General features: G+C 38.2%; 1 protein-coding gene across 2 annotated transcripts in view; it reads left to right on the top strand.

Moving 5' to 3' along the window:
• The window catches only part of CFAP95 (cilia and flagella associated protein 95), a 150,371-nt gene that overhangs the window by 122,141 nt on the left and 6,468 nt on the right, over positions 1–21,762 (top strand). Inside the window, exon 7 of one of the 2 annotated variants that reach the window (XM_063081061.1) lies at positions 158–242. The exons of the other annotated variant lie outside the window; for it this stretch is intronic. Coding sequence (XP_062937131.1) covers positions 158–226 — 69 coding nt within the window. The 3' untranslated portion in view covers positions 227–242. Of the gene's footprint in view, positions 1–157; positions 243–21,762 lie in introns of those variants that run through there. 2 annotated transcript variants of the gene reach the window in all.

Genomic DNA, 21,762 nt, shown 5'->3' with positions numbered 1-21,762 from the left:
GCAGACCTTTCTAATTGCTCAGGCCACTTCCCCATCAAGAGGTGAACATTCCTCTTGAATCTGGCTGCCAGGTGACTGATTTGATCAATAGAATATGGTAAAAGTGACCCGTGCCAGTTCTAAGCCTAGCCTTACGAAGACTGCTTCCACCTGCTAGAGTCCTGAGCCACCAGGTAAGAAATCCAGGCTACTCTGCTGGAGAGAGAGGCCATGCGAGTGTGACTAATAAGGAGGGAGCCATCGTGGACGTTCGGCTTAGCAGAGCCTGGACTTGAGCTCCAGCTGCCATCTGACTGCATCCCAGGGGAGACCACAGGAAGAAGTTGAAGCTATTAATATTACTTCTTTTTCAATATGCACCAAGACATAACTGAGACAGAAATCTCAAATAAAAGGGGAATAGCCACCACTTTAGGAGACTGGAAAACTAATTATAAATTAAATTTATAAATTTAATATAATTACAGTCAAAATCCCAGTGAATTTTGTTTTTTATCAGAATCTGAGATTCTGAGGATTATTTGAAAGAAGAAAGAGATGAAAATATTTAGAAATTTTTTTAAAAGGTGGCAGAACCAATTTAGGGAAGTAAAAGATTCATGATACCACCTTTATGATATGTTATATTCTTATTTAGTTTTTCTTATTTAAAAAATAGCACTTGAGCCATAAAAACAGTAAATATGATAACTTATGGATTAATATGCTTAATACATAAAGAACTCATACATATCAGCAGGAAAAATGTTAATGACTCTAGAGAAATGAGCAAAAGACATATAAAGGCAATTTACAAAGTAGAAAATATAATTAGCTAATAAATATAGGGTAAATACCCAATTTATAAATAAATAAAAAACAATGTGATTTAAAACAAAAGTTTTTGGGGTTTTTTTTGCTAATAAAATTGGCAATATTTTTAAAAATAGTAATACTCAGTGCGGTGAGGATGGGGTAAGATGGATACTTTTATCAGTTGCCATGCTGATTATAAGTTATTTTTATCTTTCTGGAAAGGAATTTGGCAATATGTATCAAGACATTATTTGACCTAATAATTCTCTTTCTAGGAAACTTCCCTAAAGAAAATTAATCCAAACTAGGGATAAAATTTATATCCAAATGTACTCATCACTGAATTATTTATAATTGCAAAACTTGGAAAGTACCTTAATATTTACTATTAGGAGTAGTATTAATTAAATACATTACAATCATAGGATGAGATATTGCGCAGCCTTTATAATGTTCATAGACAGTTCTTAGTGTTTTAATAAATCTTCATTTAAGGTTAAGAAAGCATTAAGATACAAAATTACATATATATTTTATATAAATTGTGTAGAAAAAAATTAAAACCAGAGAAACTGCCAAAATGCTTGTAAGGTTGGTCATTGAATGCTGAGATTCTAGGGGATTTTCTTCTTCTTTACACTTTTTAGAATTTTCCAATGCAACAAACATGATCATTTATAATCAGAAAAGGCACAAGGAAACAAGTGTATTATTTAAAAATACATTTCAGGCCATTTCCTTATTTATATGGGTTTTGACTCTATCTTTAAATAAAAGGAAGTTTCAAGACACCTAATTAAAAACTCACAAAATTCAAAGGACTAAATATAATAAATATAAAGAATGTGGGATGTATTCTCAGGGCACATCAATCTTTAACCATGTGTTATATATAGATGCTTTTAATTTTTTCAGCACTATTTCTAATATTTCTCATGTTGCTGGTTTCTGCATTAACAGCACAGCACACCACACCATGGCAGTTGTTTGGCTTTATTTGCAGAGTTTTGTTCATTCACTTCTAATTTCCCTGCCAAAGTAATTGATTTTCAGGTATGTTTTTAACACTGCTTTTAACACCCACATTTAATGAATCCTTATATTACATTGTTATAAGATTCAAAAATTTTGTAAATTATAATAATAGTGCATGGTTACATAACAGAATAGTGATTGAACTCTTTAACATAGAAGTTACCATGCACATAAACAAATGTGTGGTTCACAAAATATTGACAAAGGAAGGAGAATATTTGATTACTTGCTAGAGACTTCTCCATGTGGCCTTAGCATAAATTATGCAGTTTTTGGAGGCTTCAGGTCAAGATGATGGAATAGACAGTCCCTAGCATCACTCTCTCCCACAAACCAACCAGTTTACAACTATTAAAAAGCAATGACAGCCAAGCTGGGGCAGCTAGAGCTCAGGGGAAGAGGAGGAGAGGCCTACAGAGTGCATGAAGAAAGGAGAAGCCACAATGAGAGAAAGAAAGAACTGCTCCAACCATTTAGAGCCCCGGCCGCTTCAAGGCTGGAGCTGCTGAGCACATGGAGCAGGAGATGGTAAAAGCTGCAGCTGTGCCCTTCCTATGAAGTTGCTTGGAGGCAGCAGGGGAGAATAGAGCGTTGGGGGCCCTCAGGCCAGCAAGACCACTAATAGGGTTCCCATGGACCCACATAGTAGTGAGGAGCCATAACAACTGAAAAAAGAAGCTGGTCAGAGGCCCATGAGTCACTGCAAGGAACTGTTGCATAGCCCATCCTATGGGAAGTGTTTGGAGTGCAGGCAGTGGGGAGATGGGCCCAGTGGTGGGACACTGGAGCACATCAAGGACAGCCGATCTGCCCTCCAATCAGCGCAGGACCACTCTGTGGATACTGGTCAGGAACATAGAACTGCAAGGGGTGCATTTTGCTGAAAAGATGCAGGTCTAGACCAGAGTTTCACACAACCCAGGTGTACTGGATCTCACAAGACCTGGAAGTACCTACAAAGTCAACCATTAAAATCTGAGCAGCACAAAAAGCCTTCCCCTGGGAATCAGCAGCAAAGCAGCAATTTAGCTCAACCACATGGCTCGAGTACTGGTCCTCACAGGAATTTCCCCCATTTTAGAAGCAAAGGACAACAATTTAGTTTCAGTGCAGAGTTTAAGTGCTGGGAACAGCAAATAATCCAACATAGAACTGAAAGAATAAACAAAATACCCACAGACCAGAGACAAAATTTGGTATCAACTAGTAAAGATCTCACTTCACCAAAGAATACTTATAAAACCTAGAATGATCAGGATCCCCCTGGTTCCCCAAGCCAGGGAAGGTGGAGTGACAGGGGCCCCAGCCACGCTCCTTGGACATCCATAACCAGCCCAGCGATGACCACCAAGCCACTGCAGGAAGTGCCCTGGGCCTTCGAACTGGGAGGGTGGGTGGCCCAGGGCCTTGGTCACGCACCCTTGACACCTGCACTTAGCCCAGTGATGACCACTGAGCCACCACAGAAAGCACCCTGGGCCCCTGAACCAGGATGGTGGATGACTGAGGGCCTCAGCCATGCCTCCTGACACTCGCACCCAGCCCAGTGACGACCACCGAGCTGCCACTGGAAACAGCCCAGGCTCCTGAACCAGGGCAGTGGGGGACTAAGGGCTTCAGCCACATCCCCCCCTCCCCCGACATCTGCATTCAGCCCAGCAACAACAAAGCCACCACTGGAAGCCCCCTGGTCTCCCCTGCAGGAATGAGGGGGATGTCATGGGCCTCAACCAGGTCCCCCCTTCCTCCTTCTCCCACCCTATTTCCTTCCCCCTTTCTCTCTCCCCCTGTTGCTCTGCAACAACATGTTAGAATCAGAAAACAGATGGAGCTGGGGACCGACTCCTCCTCCCACAACTAGGCACACTACTGCTGCCATGGGACCTGCCCAGGGTCCTGAGGCATGGATTTGGGGACGGACCCCTCCTCCCACATCCAGGCAAGGAGCACACCCAAAACACCACTTCTATGTAGGTGGCCCACTACATCCACCACAATAGCCATGGCTGCTGCAAAAGTGTCTAGACACCACAACCAGTGTACAGATGGCCCTCCAGCCACTCATGCACTGACCCAAGGAGAGTCACCAGCAGAGACCAAAGAAAAGAAGAGGACGTCCCTCTCCACAAAGCCCATTCCAGAGTGACAGAAGAAGTGGCTATGATAATAGTGGAGGACCTGCACATAGCTCTCTCAGCACTGGACAGATTATCTAGGCAACAAATCAACAGAGTAACCATTACTCTTCCAGAAGGAGAAAAGAAATCTAGGGCTGTCAGTGGTGGGAGGAGGAGGGAGATGGGGATGGGGAAAAATTTGATAAGGGGCATAAAGAATAAGTATGATTTGTATTAATGTATGTGCTAATAATATTGATTTGATCAACATACACCAATGTTGAACCCCCAAAATATGTATAATCAATTATGGTTCAATAAAAAAATATAAAATAAAATTTTTAGAAATGTAGTTTTTGAAGAAATCTGAAAATATTTGCATTCATATTATTTCAAATGTTGTGCATAAATTGAGAGTTTATTTTTATATTATGGTGTCTTACACTTGCTTAATTCATATTTGTATAAAGTGGGACAGTATTATAGAAAACAAAGGAAATGCAGGTTATCACCCTGTAGCTCTAACCATACATAAGGAAATACAGAGTATTAGGAAGCAATGAAGTCATTTCCAAGGGGAGAAATGGAAGAGAGTTGCAAGCTGTTTCTTCTGAACTCCACCTCTCAAGCTGGTTGCTTATTACAGCTCTTCTCAATTCCAATTAAAGATACCTTCTCTTAAATCCTTTTTTATCATCTCCCAGAAAACCAGAACACAGGAAAAGTTGCAAGGAAGGTACACTAGAGGATTGATCCAAAGCAGCCTGTTGGGTACGTGAGCCTTTAGGACAAGGGAGAAGTGAGCTGAGGTTAATGGCAGAAAGATGACTGAACACACTCAGGATGAGTAAGGAAAAGCATTAGTTCAGCCAGGGACTAGTAAACCCAGGAAGTTGAAGAGTCAAGGAACGAAAATGTTGATTGAAGAAAAAAACAAATATGAAGTAGTGAAGGAGTGAGAGAGCTTGAAGAATAGGAGGTAATGATCAATAAGAGGATAGTGTATTGGAATTTATTATTTCAGAGGGAGGACAGTTCTGGGGAGTGACAGAGCCTAGGGTGTGGCCATGGGAGAGAAATTTCTAGAATGGAATCAAATCCATTGACGTGATAAGGTGAAGGAATGGGAAACAAGAATGTTGGCTAGATCCAAAATATGGGTGTTGGAGATCAACCTACATGAGGGCAGGACAGTAGGGTGTGGCCAAAGACTGCAAGTCAAATGACGAAACCCTCAGTGAACTTTGGGGAGCATCTTGGAGATTAGTGGCTCTTCCCAGCCATGCAGCTACCATCTGCTTGGTCAGTATCAAGTGAAAGTGCCATTTTGTTTTTCTAAGTAAAATATCCGTGGGGCCTACGAAGCACACCTCTTAAGGCCAGGTCAGCACTTGGCTGATCTGAGCCCTGAAAGACTAGATAAATTGGACTGGCTGATAAATATTTTGAGTCATATCCCAGACCAAAGTGCATCTTGGCTGGGAGTCAGACGTGGGTGTGGAGGCAGCACCGTTAGGAGCCCTTTATTGTTTAATTAGACTCATTTGCATAGAAGAAACTCCCCAAAGACTGGCATTGCTTTAAGTTTTCTGCTTTCTAGGAAGGGATGCCTGCCAGAGGCCTTAAAAAGAAGACAAGAGAAAGAATGACTTGCTGAAAAATGGGCAGAGCTGGGACAGAAAGTGAAACTAGAACAGGGTGGGGATTCTATAGGAAGCATCACTTGTCTGAACTAAACAATTCCCAGTTCTTTTTAAGGCACTCTGTTTGTATCTTTACTCCTTTCTGTGTCCCTCTTATCTTTTCCATTTTCATTTCAGAATAGACAGTCCTTGTATTTCTTCCTTTTTTTGGTTTTAAAAAATAATAGCATGAAAAGTTGTGCAATGTAAATCTGGCCCCAATGAATAACCATGCAATCTAGAAAGTATGGTTTTGCCAAACTTTTACCAGGAAAATTAAGGCTGGAATTTAACTAGGTAATGTTCCAGACTACATAATATGTCTTCATTACTTTTTTTCTTTTTGATTACCTTTAATTTCTACAGCGAATATATTTGACTTCTGTAAACAAAAGTTGTAAAAATCGATAACCCTAGGCCTCAAATTTATATGTAACCCATTAAATCACACCATTATAAATATAAAACAGTGGCAGAGGCAAATGTCCTCACATAATATAGACTGAAGAATAAGAAAAATATTTGTATTTTATATGATTGAAATGATAGGACCAATCAATATTTGTGTATTAGAAAGAAAAAATAGCATATTGCTTAGTTTTTTATGCTGGCCATAACTAAAGTTTTTGTGATATTAATCTTTAAAAGTCAGTTTATTCTGTGAAGTGTTTGTTCACATAGATCTCCATATTTTTCTTTGTAATGAAACCTATGTCATAGACTGGATTCATTAATGATAATAGATATTTACATTTATACCCGCAGCCTAAACTTCTTTATGTTTTCCGTGACTATTTTCCTTTGGTTGAATACCTGTATTTGTTTCAAATACTTTTCCTTTCTAAAATTTTGTCAAATAAATAGGGGTAATAAATGTTTTTTAAATATATAACTAAAATATATCCCACTAGTTACATATTTATTATAGCTATACTTGCCAATTACTCATATTTGTAATGCAATTATTGGAAGAAAAAAATGTCCTATAGAAATAAACTTCTATTTGAAGTTAAGAGAAGAGAATGAGTGGCGGGATCGATCCCCCAGGGGTCTCCAGGGTTGGTAAGGTGGACTTGGCTGCAGGGGAAGTACTCTATGCCTCTCATACCACTCTGCATGTGTGCTAAGAAGACAACCTTCTTAGAGAAAGGCAGGTCTTTAGTCAAGTGTATATAAGTGGTAAAGACTTTTCTACATGGTGTATACTGAAAACAATGAAACAAAATATCAAGCAATCTACTTTTATATCCACTTTCATTCCATCCAATGTGACATTCACATAAATAAGCTTGCTGTCTCAAATACCTTTTTAAGAGTAACTGGGATACGCAAAATGAGCATACTTATAGACGTACTAGGGAAGAATGGTCTTTGCTGTTCTAATGCCAGGTGGCTAATAGCTATCTTTAATGGTGGACACAAGGTTGCTTCACAGTGACTGATTTGGCCAGGAGCAACATAATCCATTATGTGTTTTATTGGATGATCTGGATGAAGGAATTGCGACTTTACTTTCAAATTATCTTATAATATTAAATTAGACAGAGTTATTGATGTTCCAGAAGGCAGGCCTAAAACTGAAAATGACCTTGAAAAATAAAACTGTAAAAAATAAAAGGTCCTAAAGACAAAGGATGAAATCAAATAAGAGTAATTATAACTGAGGAACAGCCTGCCAGAAGATTCGGAAGAATTGGATGAGGACTTGGTATACAATTGACTAAGATAGTGTCATTTTATCCTGAACAAAAGGTACAGGAGATAATGATGCTCAGAGTAAAAATATAGCACCCAAGTGGCAATGAGGATGAAAGTGGAGCGGGCATCTGAGAGTTCATCATTTAAAGATGTATTAATACATTGACTGATGTAAGTGGTAAAACAATTTTCTGTTTGTCCTTCATAATGAAGGAAGGTTGACTGAGGGACCCACTCACTAAGAGGGTCCACCTGTAACATCTTAACCTGTCTTGTTATGATGTGAAAAAGAAAAATAAGGAAGAGGAAGAGAGCAAAAGGAAGAATGCTTTCTTAACCAATTTTCTTAAAGGCCAGTTTTCCCCTATAGTAAGTGATTCTCTTGCAGCAACTTTAGTGGTTCCTGTTTCTGCAGGGCCTGTTTTGCCCTCAGTATTCCTTTCTCTGATACTCTTTCCCACCTTCTACCAGCATGTTTTATTGAACTTCCTCAACCCTTCACTAAAACAGCACACTCAATGATGACTAGAGATTGATTGATACTGTTGTGTTTTGTCAGGTCTTGCTCTCTATCATGCTTCTTTGGAAGCTGGCAACTGTTGGCCACCACCACATTCTTCATCCTCCCCCACTTCAGAACCTATGACATGGTGATTCTCTCTCCTCTGTTCTTCATGGCTTCTTTATGGACCCGACCATGGCATCCCCAACATTAGGGCTCCAGAGCCTGGCTCCTCTCATTTTATACAATCCAGAGAATTCATCCACTCCCCTGGCTCTGCACCATCATTTTTGGGGGTAAATTTTTATCACTGTATAATTTCAAACCTACAGGAAAGTTCCAAGAATTGCACAGAGAGCTCTCATATAATCATTATGGAGAAGCACCAGTTGTTTGCCATATGAGAGCAGACTGAAGACATCATGCCCCTTTACCCCTAATAGTTCAATGTGTATTTCCTAAGAACAAGGACGCGTAGATATGATACAGTTTTCAACATCAGGAAAATTGATACAGTACAATTATGTAATCTGCAGTCTATATTCAGATGTCATCCGTGGTCCCAGTAATGTTCTTTATAGCTGTTTTTTCCTGCCAATAATCACTGCTGTGCATAGGACACTGACTTCTCTCCAGGCCATCTGGCCCACAGCATCACCTTCCAAATAAACATTTTTTTTTTTTTTTACTGATATTATCTCAAATGAAAAATGTATAAAATGTGATTCATCATTTTCCCCCAAACATGTCCTCTCCTATGTCTTTTATTACTCTTTTTAGTGGTGGTGTAACCCTCCTAGCCAACCAGGTTTGAAGCTATGAATCATCTTTGGTTTTTTATCCTCAGTTAGCTGTGGAAGTCCTGTAAGTTCTTCCTGTGAAATGTCTCCTTCAATCTGGTTCTGCATAAGCCATTGCATGCTAATGCCCATCTATTCCATACCTCAGGCAAATTCTTCTGGTTACCTTCACCTACCTGAAGGGTTCAGAAAAAGCTTGCAAAACCAGGCAACAACATTGTGTGGTGATTCACAAATATGTTTCTATACACAATTTCTAAACACTTTTTCCCATCCGCTCTAAAAAAATGTTCAACAAAGACTTAAATATTATGTTAGAGTCTTGAAAATGTAACAACTGTCTGTAACTCACGTGTACAAAGGAACTGTATCTAACTGATAACTGTCCTTTTTCCCAAGCCCACTATCAGTGAGAAAACACTAACTCTTCAATCCATTTAAAGCTTAGTCTAATTCCATAATTTAAATAGTTCCAATGGAAAGTGTTTAAATATCTCTTGAAAAAAATCTCTCACTTTCGCAGAGATCCTCCCCCACTCCCTGTGTGTAGAAAAGAGCTAACGTAGCAGAACTGAGATTACTGTCCTCTAAAAGGCCTGCTTACGAGGTTGGCCCTTGGCTGGCATCTAAAATCTTGGCTTTCAGGATAAGAATTTCCTGATTAGAGTGGCTCACTGTGCCTAACTGTTTGTGCCAACAATATGGTTTATGCTGAACACCTGCTTTCATTCTGGGAGGCTGGAATTTTGTTACATGCTGGGCAGAGGATGCCTATGTAACCAGCCCCAATAAAAACCCTGGGCAGTAAGTCTCTAATGAGCTTTCCCAGTAGACAGGACTTCACAACTCATTGTTGGGGGTATTACACTCATCCAGTGTGATTCCCCTAGGAAAGGACTCTTGGAAGTTTGCACCTGGTTTCCTCTGAACTTCAGTCCATGTGCCTTTTCTCTGCTGATTTTGCTTTGTATGCTTTTACTATAATAAATCATAGCCATGAATACAACTGTGTGTGGGGATCTCAAAATACCCTTCTTTTTACCTGAAAAGAGAAGAAAAAATTGTATTTTCTGAAATGGCTACAACTTGTTCTCCCATCCTACATGCTCTTACAATGTGATATTTTCCCTCTTCCATTGAGGTAGTATCTGTGTCACCTCCCCTAGAATCTGGGTAAACTGAAACTCTGGTGGAAGTGATGCTATGTGACTTTTGAGACTAGGTGATAACAAGCAATACACTTCCTTCTGGTTCACTTTGTGGGATGCTCATTCTCAAAACCCAGTCACCATGCTGTGAGGAAGCCCAAGCAAGCACACAGAGAGCACCTGTGTGGTTGTTCCAGCCAACATCCCCAGCCAAGATCCCAGCAGACAGCCAGTATCAACTACCAGTTGAAAAGAGAGATGTTTCCAGCTGCTAGCCCTCAACCCAACCCCAACTTTCAAGTTGTCTCAGCTGAGACCCCAGACATTGTGGAACAAAGAAATGCTGTCTTTGCTTTACCCTATCCAAATTCCTGACCCAAAGAATCTGGAGACATAATAAATGGCTATTTTTTTAACACTACTATGTGCAGGGTGGTTTGTTATACAGCCATAGTAATGACAACTCTCCCTAAGATGGTATCCAGATATATGGAGAGAGGGATGTGACTTAGCATCCCTATGCCAGGGGGACAGAATAGGGTTTCATCTGTGGAGTTCTCTGCCTTTTCTGGTCTCTGGGGGTGATATCCCTAGTTTACCTGGTTGCTCTTTTTCTTGCTGGTACTAGTGGCTAAAGTATGTGGATGTTGTAACTGGCAGCCCTTTTCTCTTTCTCTCTAGGCTCAGTTGGAGCCCATAAGGCATGACAGGGATGACTCTGTCTCATCTCCACTCCCACAGAACATCCAGAAGCTTTCTGTGACACCTGTTCAGTACCAGTTTCAATGTTCAGCTCTGCAGCCCCTGTTAGTAGCCCCTTCTTCAGACTTGTAGCTACTTCAGGATCTTATTTTATCACAGGATACCAGCAGTGGCTTAGGACTGATGAATCTTAGAGACTCCCTCTGCCTGACCATGCTGGGAAGATGAAAGGGCAGTCTGAGAAGTGATCTATTTCAATAGTTCTCAACAGGATGGGGTCCAGGAGACCCCCTGTGTCTTCCTGCCATTATTTTCATTTATCTAATGCACTTCTCTCTGTTCAGGTCAAAGGGACTCTGCCTGACTAAAGCCCAGCGATGGGAAAATTGGGAAATGGAAATATGCTGGCTCTTTCTGTTGTCCAGCTTTCCTTTCCCCTTATTTTTCCCTTCCCACAGTTCCCCAGATAGACAGACTCTTCCCTTTCAGCCTTCTCTCCATTCCAACTCTTCTGTGAGCCTTGATGGTAAAGGGTATTTTCCCTACACATTTGGAGAATTCTATCATCGAGACTTCTAGGTTTGATCATTGATATTTTTAAGTCCTCAAGACTGTGATTTGAATTACGTGGCTGTCGTCTGGCTGAAAAATCCTACTTTGCATATTAGAAGCTGATATTACTTTGCTCTTTGGTTGGTATTTTTCTCAACAAATTTTAATCTCCTCTTGGGCAAATGGGTAGTTACACACACTGAAAGGGGAAAACATACCAATAATAATTTTCAAATTATTACCAAATTATTGGTTTGAGTGGTACACCAAATTACTTGGAGTACAGGACTCCCACCTTCTCAGTTTTGCCTTGGGTCTGGGCTGCAGTCATTATTAAGGTCTTTTAAGGTTATCCTTGGTGCATCTGCTTTTTTTCTAATTTATTTCATGCCTTTTTATTAAACTTTGAAAAGCATACTTGCTCTGCTTTCTTATAATAATTATATCCATTAGGTTCCTAATAATTTGTTCCAATATTTGAATACCTGCTTTGTTCACCTATTCCATATTTGCATCCGTCTGATTCCTGGTTCTATGCTTAGTCACAAATTTACTGTTGCCTTCACTTGTACATTTTCGTATATGTCCTGCTCTCTTGGTTTTGACCCATATCCTTGCTCTAACTCTAAGTACCTCAGTGTTCCAATATTGCAATTATTCAGGCATACATTAGTTAGGATGCTTTTAGTAAGATGCACAAAACCCAGCTCAACCTGGATCAGACAATAAAAGCAATTTATTGCTTTACGTTTTTCGAAAAGTCAGGCTTCAGGAAAGGGTTGATACAGCAATGCCATGTGTTTCTTACTGACTCTCAAGTCTGTCTTTTATGGTGTTGGTTTTATGCTAGACTGGTTGGAGTAGATCTGCCATCAGCAACCTAGGCTAGATTTTTATGTCCAATGGTGGACAAAGAGCTTCTTTCACCCAATCACTGAGCAAGAGTCCTCGGCTTTACTATGTTTGGATGAATTCAATTCACAAGCCTCAGACTGAACCCGTTGCTTTCATTGAGGGTGGGGTGAAATTCTCCTGATTGTCTTAGGCTGATTAGATTCTGCCCATAGACCTGAGACTGGAGTCAATCCTACTCAAACTGCGTGGTTGCTACACTTTGGGAACTGGAAGAAGGGGGTTCAGGGCTGAACTGGAGCCTGCTCCTAACAGTTTGCATGAGCTAATTATGCTCATCTTCCTACTTCAGCGTTCACTGACCTTACTCTGGAACTTGAATGAAGACAGCCACAGTGGGAGTATTTCCATGACAGAAACAGGCACGTGTTACAAATCAATTTTTGTTTGTTTTTTTAGAGCTAGTTTACCAATTACCAGTGATAATGGGAGGCACTCAGTGTAACAAGTTCACAGGCAACAGTCTCTTAACTAGTTTTTCTAACTTCTGAATTGCTCCCCCCAATGCATTCATTCTTTTTTTTAATAACAGCTTTACTGAGATATAGTCCACATTCTATAAAATCCATTCCTTAAAGTGTGCAATTCAGTGGTTTTTAGTATATCCATGAGGTTGTACAATCACCACCACAATCAATTTCAGGTTATCTTCATCTCCCCAAAAAGAAACCCCTTTCCCATCAACAGTAACTCCCCTTCCTCCGCATCCTTCCTTTCCCTGGCAACCACTACGCTACTTTTCCTTCTCTGTGGATTTGCCCGTTCTGTACATTTCATATAAGAAATCATACAATATGTGGTCTTTTAGTTTAGCTTCTTTCACTTAGCATAATGTTTTCCAGGTTCATCCATGTTGTAGCATGGATCAGTATTTTATTTCTTTTGTTGCCAAATATTTCACTGTATGTATCGGCCAGATTTGTTTATCCACCCCTCAACTGGTGACATGTGAGTTATTGAGATACAATTCAAACTACAGTTCTGGAATCTAGTCCTTTTCACCTCTAGTCTTTAGTACTTCTCTTGCCAGAATCATTTTCCTAAAACACCACATTTCATCCTTTCACTCACCTCATAAAAATAAATCCTCCTATGAGGTGCCAAAGGAACACATCGGCCTTGCATTCGAAGCTTTCTTCTGGTTGACTGTGCAAGGGTAGAAATGAGGAGATCTTGCCTTCACCTGAGGAGACAGTTTGGGCCGGTGAAGCTCAAATCTCATTTAAAGGACCTCTCTATCTGACTGACTGATGGACCGGCCAAACAGCAAAAAAGCCCAGAGAAATAGCACCCAATGACAAAAGCAAAAACCCAGACTATATAGGGGTATGAATATGAATCTTCCCATGATCTTTTTGAAGACGCCTTGTATAGAATAGTGATACAGGTATTATCTAGCTTTATGATTTTATAGGTTACATTTCTTTTCATCTCTTAATTATTAAGAGTTTCATGAAGGTTTAGAGGGATGGTGGGTTTTAAAGTCAGACAGACCTAGTTTGTAGTACTGCCTTAGTCACCCATTATTGGCTTTCTTTAAATTCTCTCCTTCTGGGATTTTAAGTAAATTGTCTTTTTTTATACGTAAAGTAGGAGTAATAATTCATACTTCAGAAAATAGTTATGGATCAAAAGATATAAACATCCAGTATGTAAATAGGGACTTTACGTAAATAGAAACTATTATGGTTGAGCATATGGTTAAGTTTTTCAATTTTTTTCGACAAAACCAATCTAAGATTAGAACTATTTTGGTGTTCTTTCGTTGTTTTATAGCTTTGGTGATTTAATTTCAATAATGTCCTACTGCTTTAAAATTAGAACCAATTTAAAGCAGAAATTAGATAATCAGTTAAAAGGCTTTATGCTCCTTGTCTACTATCACCCCTGGTGTAATCTGAAAGAATCGATATTTCCTTTGGGAAATGGTCAATGATAGTGCTGTTTTATTGCAATGAAGCTTTTATGAAGTAGCCTAAGGATAAACATCTTAAGCACTATAATAGGTTATGATGAGGTAAATTCTTATAGGAATGAATCTTAGAGCTGGGCTTCCATTGTTGTGGAAGATATGACTTGGTAGCAATTATTAAAACTATAACCCAAGGTATTATACTTTGGAATGATTATAACAAATTAACAAAAAAAGTTGTTGAATGGTAGTTAATTGTAGTTGTTTTGGTCTTATTTATATGATCATAAAATTGAAATTGTTTTTAATCCTGTGTATTTATGGTTTAGAAAACTTTTATGTGTATAATAACTTATCTTTTCAGTTTTATAAACAAAACAACCATTAACTATATTCATCTTCCGGTATTTGAAGTGCTTATTCATGTGATAGCCATTTTTTTTATTGAGGCATTTGTCATTTGAGACCAAATTCATCAATTATTGAAAATTAATCTTTTAATTATAAATCATAATCATAAAATAATTAATCATAAGAATAATATATTAAACTTTTAGAGATCACCCCTTTTTATATATTTCTGTCATTCAATGTTATTTCTCTTTTTTCTCCCCATAGGGCTATCCCTGTCAAGATGATTATTTAATAGTATACAGAAAATGCCATTCTCAGTTCACAGATCTAAATGGTTCCAAAAGATTTGGCATCAACACTTGGCATGATGAAAGTGGGATTTATGCTAATTCAAATGTAAAACAAAAACTCCACTTGTTGACCAATGGTCCTATTGTCCCCTTTTGCAACTAACATGTGGAGTCGGATTCTCTGACTAATAAAATAATAATGGATGTAAAAGTTAATTATCTTCTCCCTTAATAAATGCAATGGAAGTTTTACTATTGTCAGTTCCTTTAAACACAAAATCTTACATTCTAGACCAGTATTTATATTCTTTTCATAAGCTGCTTTGGTATTGTCCAAAATTTAGTACGTGTACCACTGAGGGTATACCACACAATTCTAGATGGTATGTGTTTGAATTTTATTTTATTTTATGGACTGTGCACCTCTTTTAATTATTATTTTTAAAATGCATGAAACCAGCACAATCAAGATTATGATTGCTTAGGGTATGGCTCATTAAAAAAAGTTAACCAACTTAAATTCCATTTAAAGACAAGTGTTAAGTGAATAAAAATATAGGTGGTACTCAGATGTGACATAAAACTCAAATGGCTGAAGCTTGGGCAATACTGGCCCATAATAATGTTGAATGTGCATGTGTGGTTTTTGGGGGAGGAGGGGTGTGTCCCTTTATAGACTTTGATTTATCTATGGTGGCTAATTGCACTGTGAATTATTTATTCAGTATGATGTTTTTCCTTATTCAAGATTAGATCATTTGTGCATATGAAATAGCAGAGATGCAGACAGAATCTTAGTAAAATTTCAGGAGTTTGAGGGGAAATATAGTCATCTAGTGTTAGATTTGGAAGAAATACTAGCAATTGTTTTGACTCACCCTCCTATTTTACACGTGAGCAGACAGAGGTCCAGGAGGTTTAAATAGATTGCTGTATTTGTACCTGGGGCTGCCGTAACAAAATATGGATGACGTAAACAACAGAAATTTATTTTCTCACTGTTTTGGAGGCTGAAATGTCCAAGATCAAGGTTCTGGCAGGGTTTGGTTTCTGGTGAGGGTTCCCTTCTTGGTTTGCAGGGATGGGGTGGGAAGATTTTCTTTTCTTTTTTTTCTTATAAGGCTACAGTGCTATTGGATTAGAACCCCACCCTTATGATCTCATTTAACCTTAATTACCTCCTAAAGACCCTATCTCCAGATGGTCATATTGGGGGTTAGGGCTTCAACATATGAATTTGGGAAGGATACAATTCAGTCCATAGCAGTTGTCTATGGTTATATAAATAGCATATTCTGGTTGATCTTTGAGGTGCATTTGAGCTTTCCTTTCTTCTGATGATGGGTTTAGTTATTTGGTCAACCTAGACTTTATTTATGGTCATTATTATTATTATTTTTAATTCATAAAATAGCATTTCATGATACATGCTAATTGAGCACTGACTCCAATTCTTGATTGACAAAATATGGAAAAGGCTATAAGCTTTGTGAGGGGAGAGATAATACTTAATAAAGAAAATGTGATATGCCAGGTAAGCATTCATCAGCAGAATATTTTTTTCTTTTCTTTCTGTAATTTCTTTCTTTCCATACCTTCTTGCTGCTTTAAATTGTATGACTGTATATACACACAAATATGTATATTATCTATGCATATATATGTGTATTACATATACATAAAATATATATTATCTTCATAATGTTAATTCTTTATATTTTGCCTGTTCTAGCGTATACCTACCTAGGATTACCTTTCCTTCCACAGAATTTGTAAATTCACATTTAATCATTCCTAACACTCATTAGCATATGTGGTTCAAAGCTGTTTGAAGTATGCAAATCTGGATGTCAAGCTACTCATCGTTTGATAATTTCTTTTTATGAGGAAACGTTTTAATGGCTACAACATTACCTTTGAACACTGCCTGGTACCTAAAAAATAAGGTATAATTGACCTACTTTAGTAGAAATTCCATACTGTCATAATGACTAATATCACATTTTGTATAAATGACCTAGGTCTGCCATGAAGCATCAACTTAGAAATCAGTTTTGGTTTGGGTTAGAAGGAAAATGAAATAAGAGAGATTGCACTTAAACTATTCAAGTAAAATGATGCATTGAAATAAAGATTATAGCAACAGTTTGCTCAGGCCAAATATTCAGTTGCCTTCAGTGAGTGAATGAGTGAATACTGGACTCTTGTGAACTCTACAACATTACTCTGAAAACTAGGTCTTTTAGGTAAAAGTATTCTTTAGATAACTACTTCAGTGGTTGTTCTTACCAGTGTCAAAGACCATTTCAAACAAGAAAAACTGGAGCCTGGATTTGATCACTGGAGAATGTCCTCTGTGGGAAGTGCCCACGCTGTGTCCCGACTGGTCCACATGTGTACTTTACAGAATTCCACCTGAGACCCCTAAATAACACTATCTCTTCTGTGTTTATGAAGTTAGTGAGGTCTATATCTATCTCTTCACCTAAACCTGCATTGCATTCCACTTTTACTATATTTTTCTTTTGGTCTTTACACATTGCTGTGTCAGAACTGTGGGTATGAGCCCGGTGGCAGAGTGCAAACTGCTGGGAGAATGAGAGGTTGGTTGAGAAGATCTTAAGCAGCTATATCACAGTGGTGGTCTTTGAGTTAAATTTGGCCTACAGATAAATTCTATTTAGTTGCAAAGTATTTTTTTTAATTAATTTTAAAAAATTGAGCCAAGCCTTGTAAATTAAGATATTTTACTTAAAAATCTGGATTTCCATTTTCTTGACCAATTGACAGTTCTTGCAACATCAGTCCACATTTTTACATAGCAACAATCACCAGGGTTATAAGGGAGGAGAGGTTCTCTTAGATGGAGGCTAAGTTTATCATTTTACTACAAATCCCCCCGGTAAACTCCACTCATCTACAAAGGCATTGTGACCCCTGACCTAAGGAGAGGTGAGGCAAATGTGAAATGATAAGTTGTAAGGCAAAGGGGAAGGGATGGTAAAAGGATGGTGTATTGGCAGCTCTGGCGACTGGGATTAGAATGATGAAGGCAGAGGCTGCATCCTAATAGTCGGGGTATAGCAAATCTGGTTGAGTTCAAGTGGAATCAAGGTCCCAAGGTAGATGATATAGAAAATAGAGACAGGGAGTGGGACAAGGACTTCACTTTAGAAATATAGAGAAATCGCAACTGGTTTATGCTGGGAATCCATTTGAGAGGAGACAGAAAGTGAGGATACCAGACCCAAGCCCTAGGATATGGAGCTGCCACGTCAAGACAAGAGGCAGTGCCCAACCAGTTCAGTGGTTTATTGAGAAAGGGAAGTCATGCCAGAGGGACAGAAAAATTCCAGATTTGTAAAGACCCTGAGGAGAAATGATAAAGTCCTTCCTGTGGGACACAGAGTGTAGGGGGCAGGCTGGAAAAGGCCATGGAAGTGCCTGGCACTGCCACTATCAAGAATAGAGCAGCAGGAAAAATCTTTCTTAAAGATGTGTAGACCATCACTGGTATTGACATGTAACTCTGTACCCCAAAGATATGTACAATTGATTAAGTTTCAATAAAACAACAACAAAAAATCTTAAAAGCCTAAAAAGAAAAAAAAAAAATACATGGGAGAGAAATATGTTCTACTCATTTTTAACAAATAGTGTAACTATAACTTTTAATTGTAAAATATTTATACAAGCCAAAGGGATATAAAATGTATCACTGTATTAAAATAATAAAAAAACAACAAAACAAATCAACAACAAAAAGATGTGCAGACCACCAGCTAACTTTATTTCAGAAAGAGCATCAGGTCAGTTTGCAGATAGCTGGAAGCCCATTCCAAATACCCGAGAACAAGCATAAGGCAACCATTGTAAATCAATGTGGATAACCCAAACAAAATCTAACACAAATATTAAGATCACAAACTTCATAAAAAATCGTAAAAGCTTTACTGAAGCGTGATTCACGTACCGTAAAGTTTACCCTTTTAAAGTGTATATATTAATGGTTCTTAGTATACGAGTATTCACAGTTATGCTGTCATCAACTCAATCAATTTAGAACATTTTCATCACCCTAAAAAGAAACCCATATCCATCAGCAGTCATTCCTCATTCCCTCCCAGTCTCCTCAGTCCTAGGTGATCACTAATCTAATTTCTGTCTGTACAGATTTGCCCATTTTGGCTATTTTCTGTAACTGGAATGTTATCAATATGTGGTCTTTTGTGACTGGTTTCTTTTACTTATTGTAATATTTTCAAGGTTCATCCCAAGTTGTAGCATATGTTAGTACTTCATTCCTCTTTTGGATGAATAATATTCCATTGTAGGGATATACCATAATTTATCCATTCAGCAGTTTATGGGCATTTGGGTTGTTTCCACCTTTTGGTTGTTATTAGTAACGTGCTGCTATGAACATTCATGTGTGAGTTTTTGTGTGAACACGCATTTTCATTTCTCTTGGGCATATAGTTATGAGTGGAATTGTTACATCATATGGTAACTCTATGTTTAACATTTTGAGGAACTATCAAACTATTTTCTAAAGTAGTTTTACCATTTTACATTCCCACCAGCAATATATGAAGCTTCCAGTTTCTCCATATTCTTGCCAACATTTGTTATTTTTTTTCTTTTCTGTCTTTCTTTCTTTCTTTTTGCAGGTGGTGATAGAGATCTGAACCCTTAACCTTGGTGTTAACATTGTTTTGGTTATTGCCATCCTAGTAAGTGTGAATTGATGTCTCGTGGTTTTGATTTGTATTTTCCTGGTGGCTGATGATAAGCATCTTTCCATGTATTTATTCGCCACTTTTATATCTTTTTTGTAGAAATCTTCTTTCAGATCCTTTGCCTATATTTATTTATCTTTTAAGATCACGACCGTTTGTAACATTGTTTTTTTAAAAAATTGGGATACAATCTGAAAAAAGAGAGATTTTTGTTTTGGGCTTGAGAAGCAGTCTAGAAGATTTCATTTAGAATACAAACATTGGAATTTCTGTTACAAAGCAATGGAATATTTGAAAATGAAGAGAATCCTGGAAGACCATGGAGGCAAGAGCTGCCATGTGAAAATTTATAATGCACGTGTATGTGTTTAATCAATATTTTTATTACTTATTTTTTAATTTATTTTTTGCGGCTGGCTGGTACAGGAATCTGAACCCGTGACCTTAGTATTATAAGCTGTGTTCTAACCAACTGAGCTAACTGGCCAGCCAATATTTTTGATAATGATAATGATAATAATGGTGACAGTAAGTCAATAAAAGATTGTTAAGATTATTCATAAAGTGCTGGGGAAATGTATTCTTTAATTTTTCATCACATAGTTCTACTTTCCATTTGTCAGTTTAGTAACTTAGACTTGCTCTCCAGAAATCAAGCTCATCTCATTTTCTAGCACTCTACCCACATGCTAAAATGTCCCCTTTATGCAGCGAATCTTAACATGTTGTGCTTATGAACTCCTTTGACAATCTAATGAAATCTAGACCTTTTGCCTAAAAAAGTGTCAAATACTCTTGTTACGGGAGAACATTGGAAAACATTGTGACATCACTGTGTAATAAAAGTTTTTCTTTCCTTTTGGAAGAAGATCAAATAAAGAAACAGAATATTTAATAAGTTAATATTAAGGTATGTGTGCCCATTTCCAGAAGACAAAGTGTGTGTGTATGCATGTGTGTCTGTATGTGTACACACACACGATGGTACCTCAAAAAGTTCGTGGAAAAATAGAATTAAAAGATAATACAGAGAGGGAGGGGGAAAAGTGAGGAATTGATAAAGGGCCACGAAAATCAACGACATTGTATAATGATAAATAAGAAACAGTGAATTAATTTTTAAATGATAAAAATTTTTCCACAAACTTTTTAAAGACCCCTCGTATATATACTCACACATATATAATATGTGATGTATTTATATATTGCAACCAAGAAAGAGAATATGTAGTTTTATTAACTAGATTTTTCTAACCAGTTGGAAACATATTGACTTAAAACAACAAATGCTGCTCCTTGTATTGTGGGTTAGCTGGGTGGATTTTCTAGTGTGGGCTAGTTGGGTTGGAGCTGGATAGTCTAGGATGGTCTCGCTCTCATGGTTTGCAGTTGACTCACAGTCAGTTGGGAAGTCAAGGATGCCCTGGCCATGTGTTGTTCATCATGTGGGGGAAGAGGCAGGTCTTGCTGACACTGTGGAGGTGGCAGGGTTCCCAGGAGCAGTGAGTGGGGAAAGCCTCCATGTGTAAGGGCTTTTTAAATGTCTACCTGTTTCATGTTTACTTAAGGCTGGCCAGAGCAAGTCGTAGGGTGGGCTCTACCAGAGCTTGGATAGAAGGAGGGGCAATTTGTGTCTGTTTTTACAGTCTACCACTGCACAGTTGCACACATTGTATGAGAAATACCTCTATGTACTGAATCATGCTTTCTTCTGTGTAATTTTCTGTTAGAGAATAGAGAGGGACCCTTCACATTTATCTTAAATTGGTAACATAATTTGATGCTTTTGTGTGACTTCAGGCCCACCAGTCTTGCTCCAGTCATTGTGGCACTCATGGAGCTTAGTTTCGGGTTAGGGCAAGGTCCTCTCCACTCCAAAGACAAAGTGAACCCTCCATTCAGCAGTCCTGGACAGCTGGAAAATGCGAACAGTCCCTCCTTTGCCAGAGAGCTGGAAATAGTGTAAGTACAGAATAAAGGAACAAGGAAAAAAAACCTATTGACTTATTTCTATCTCCTCGTGTCCTGGAAGTTCTATCTCTTTGCAATGAAATGATCAGAGCAGATCCTACCTGTATTTTTTTGTGATTCCTTGAACTTCTTTGAGAGGATTATTCTGAATTCTCTTTCAGACACTTCATAAATCTGCCAGTCTTCTGGGTCCATTGCTGGAGGTTTGTTGGTTTCTTTTGGTGGTGTCATATTTCTCTGTTCTTTCTCAATCTTTGTGGCTTTATGTTGATGCTTGCGCATTTGAGGAGACGCCACCTCATCCAGCTTTTGCAGGGTTGTGTGTGTGTGTGTGTGCAAAATTTAATAAAAAAAAATAGGAATGGTTGCTTTCAACATTTTTCAGGTTGTGAAAGGTTTGCCATGATTATCTAGGGTGTGGTTCTAAGCTGCTTTGGTGGAATATATACAAAATGCTATTCTTCTCTCAGGCCAAAAGGCAGTACAATCAGGCCATACATGCAGGTATTCTTTGGTGGTGTTAGATCTTTACTGCTCAATATCAGAACATTAT

Source organism: Cynocephalus volans, chromosome 16 (genome assembly GCF_027409185.1).
Source record: "Cynocephalus volans isolate mCynVol1 chromosome 16, mCynVol1.pri, whole genome shotgun sequence".
In the NCBI taxonomy this organism is placed as follows: domain Eukaryota; kingdom Metazoa; phylum Chordata; class Mammalia; order Dermoptera; family Cynocephalidae; genus Cynocephalus; species Cynocephalus volans.
Note: the sequence above shows the minus strand (reverse complement) of the source record. Positions and strands in the feature narration are given on the sequence as shown.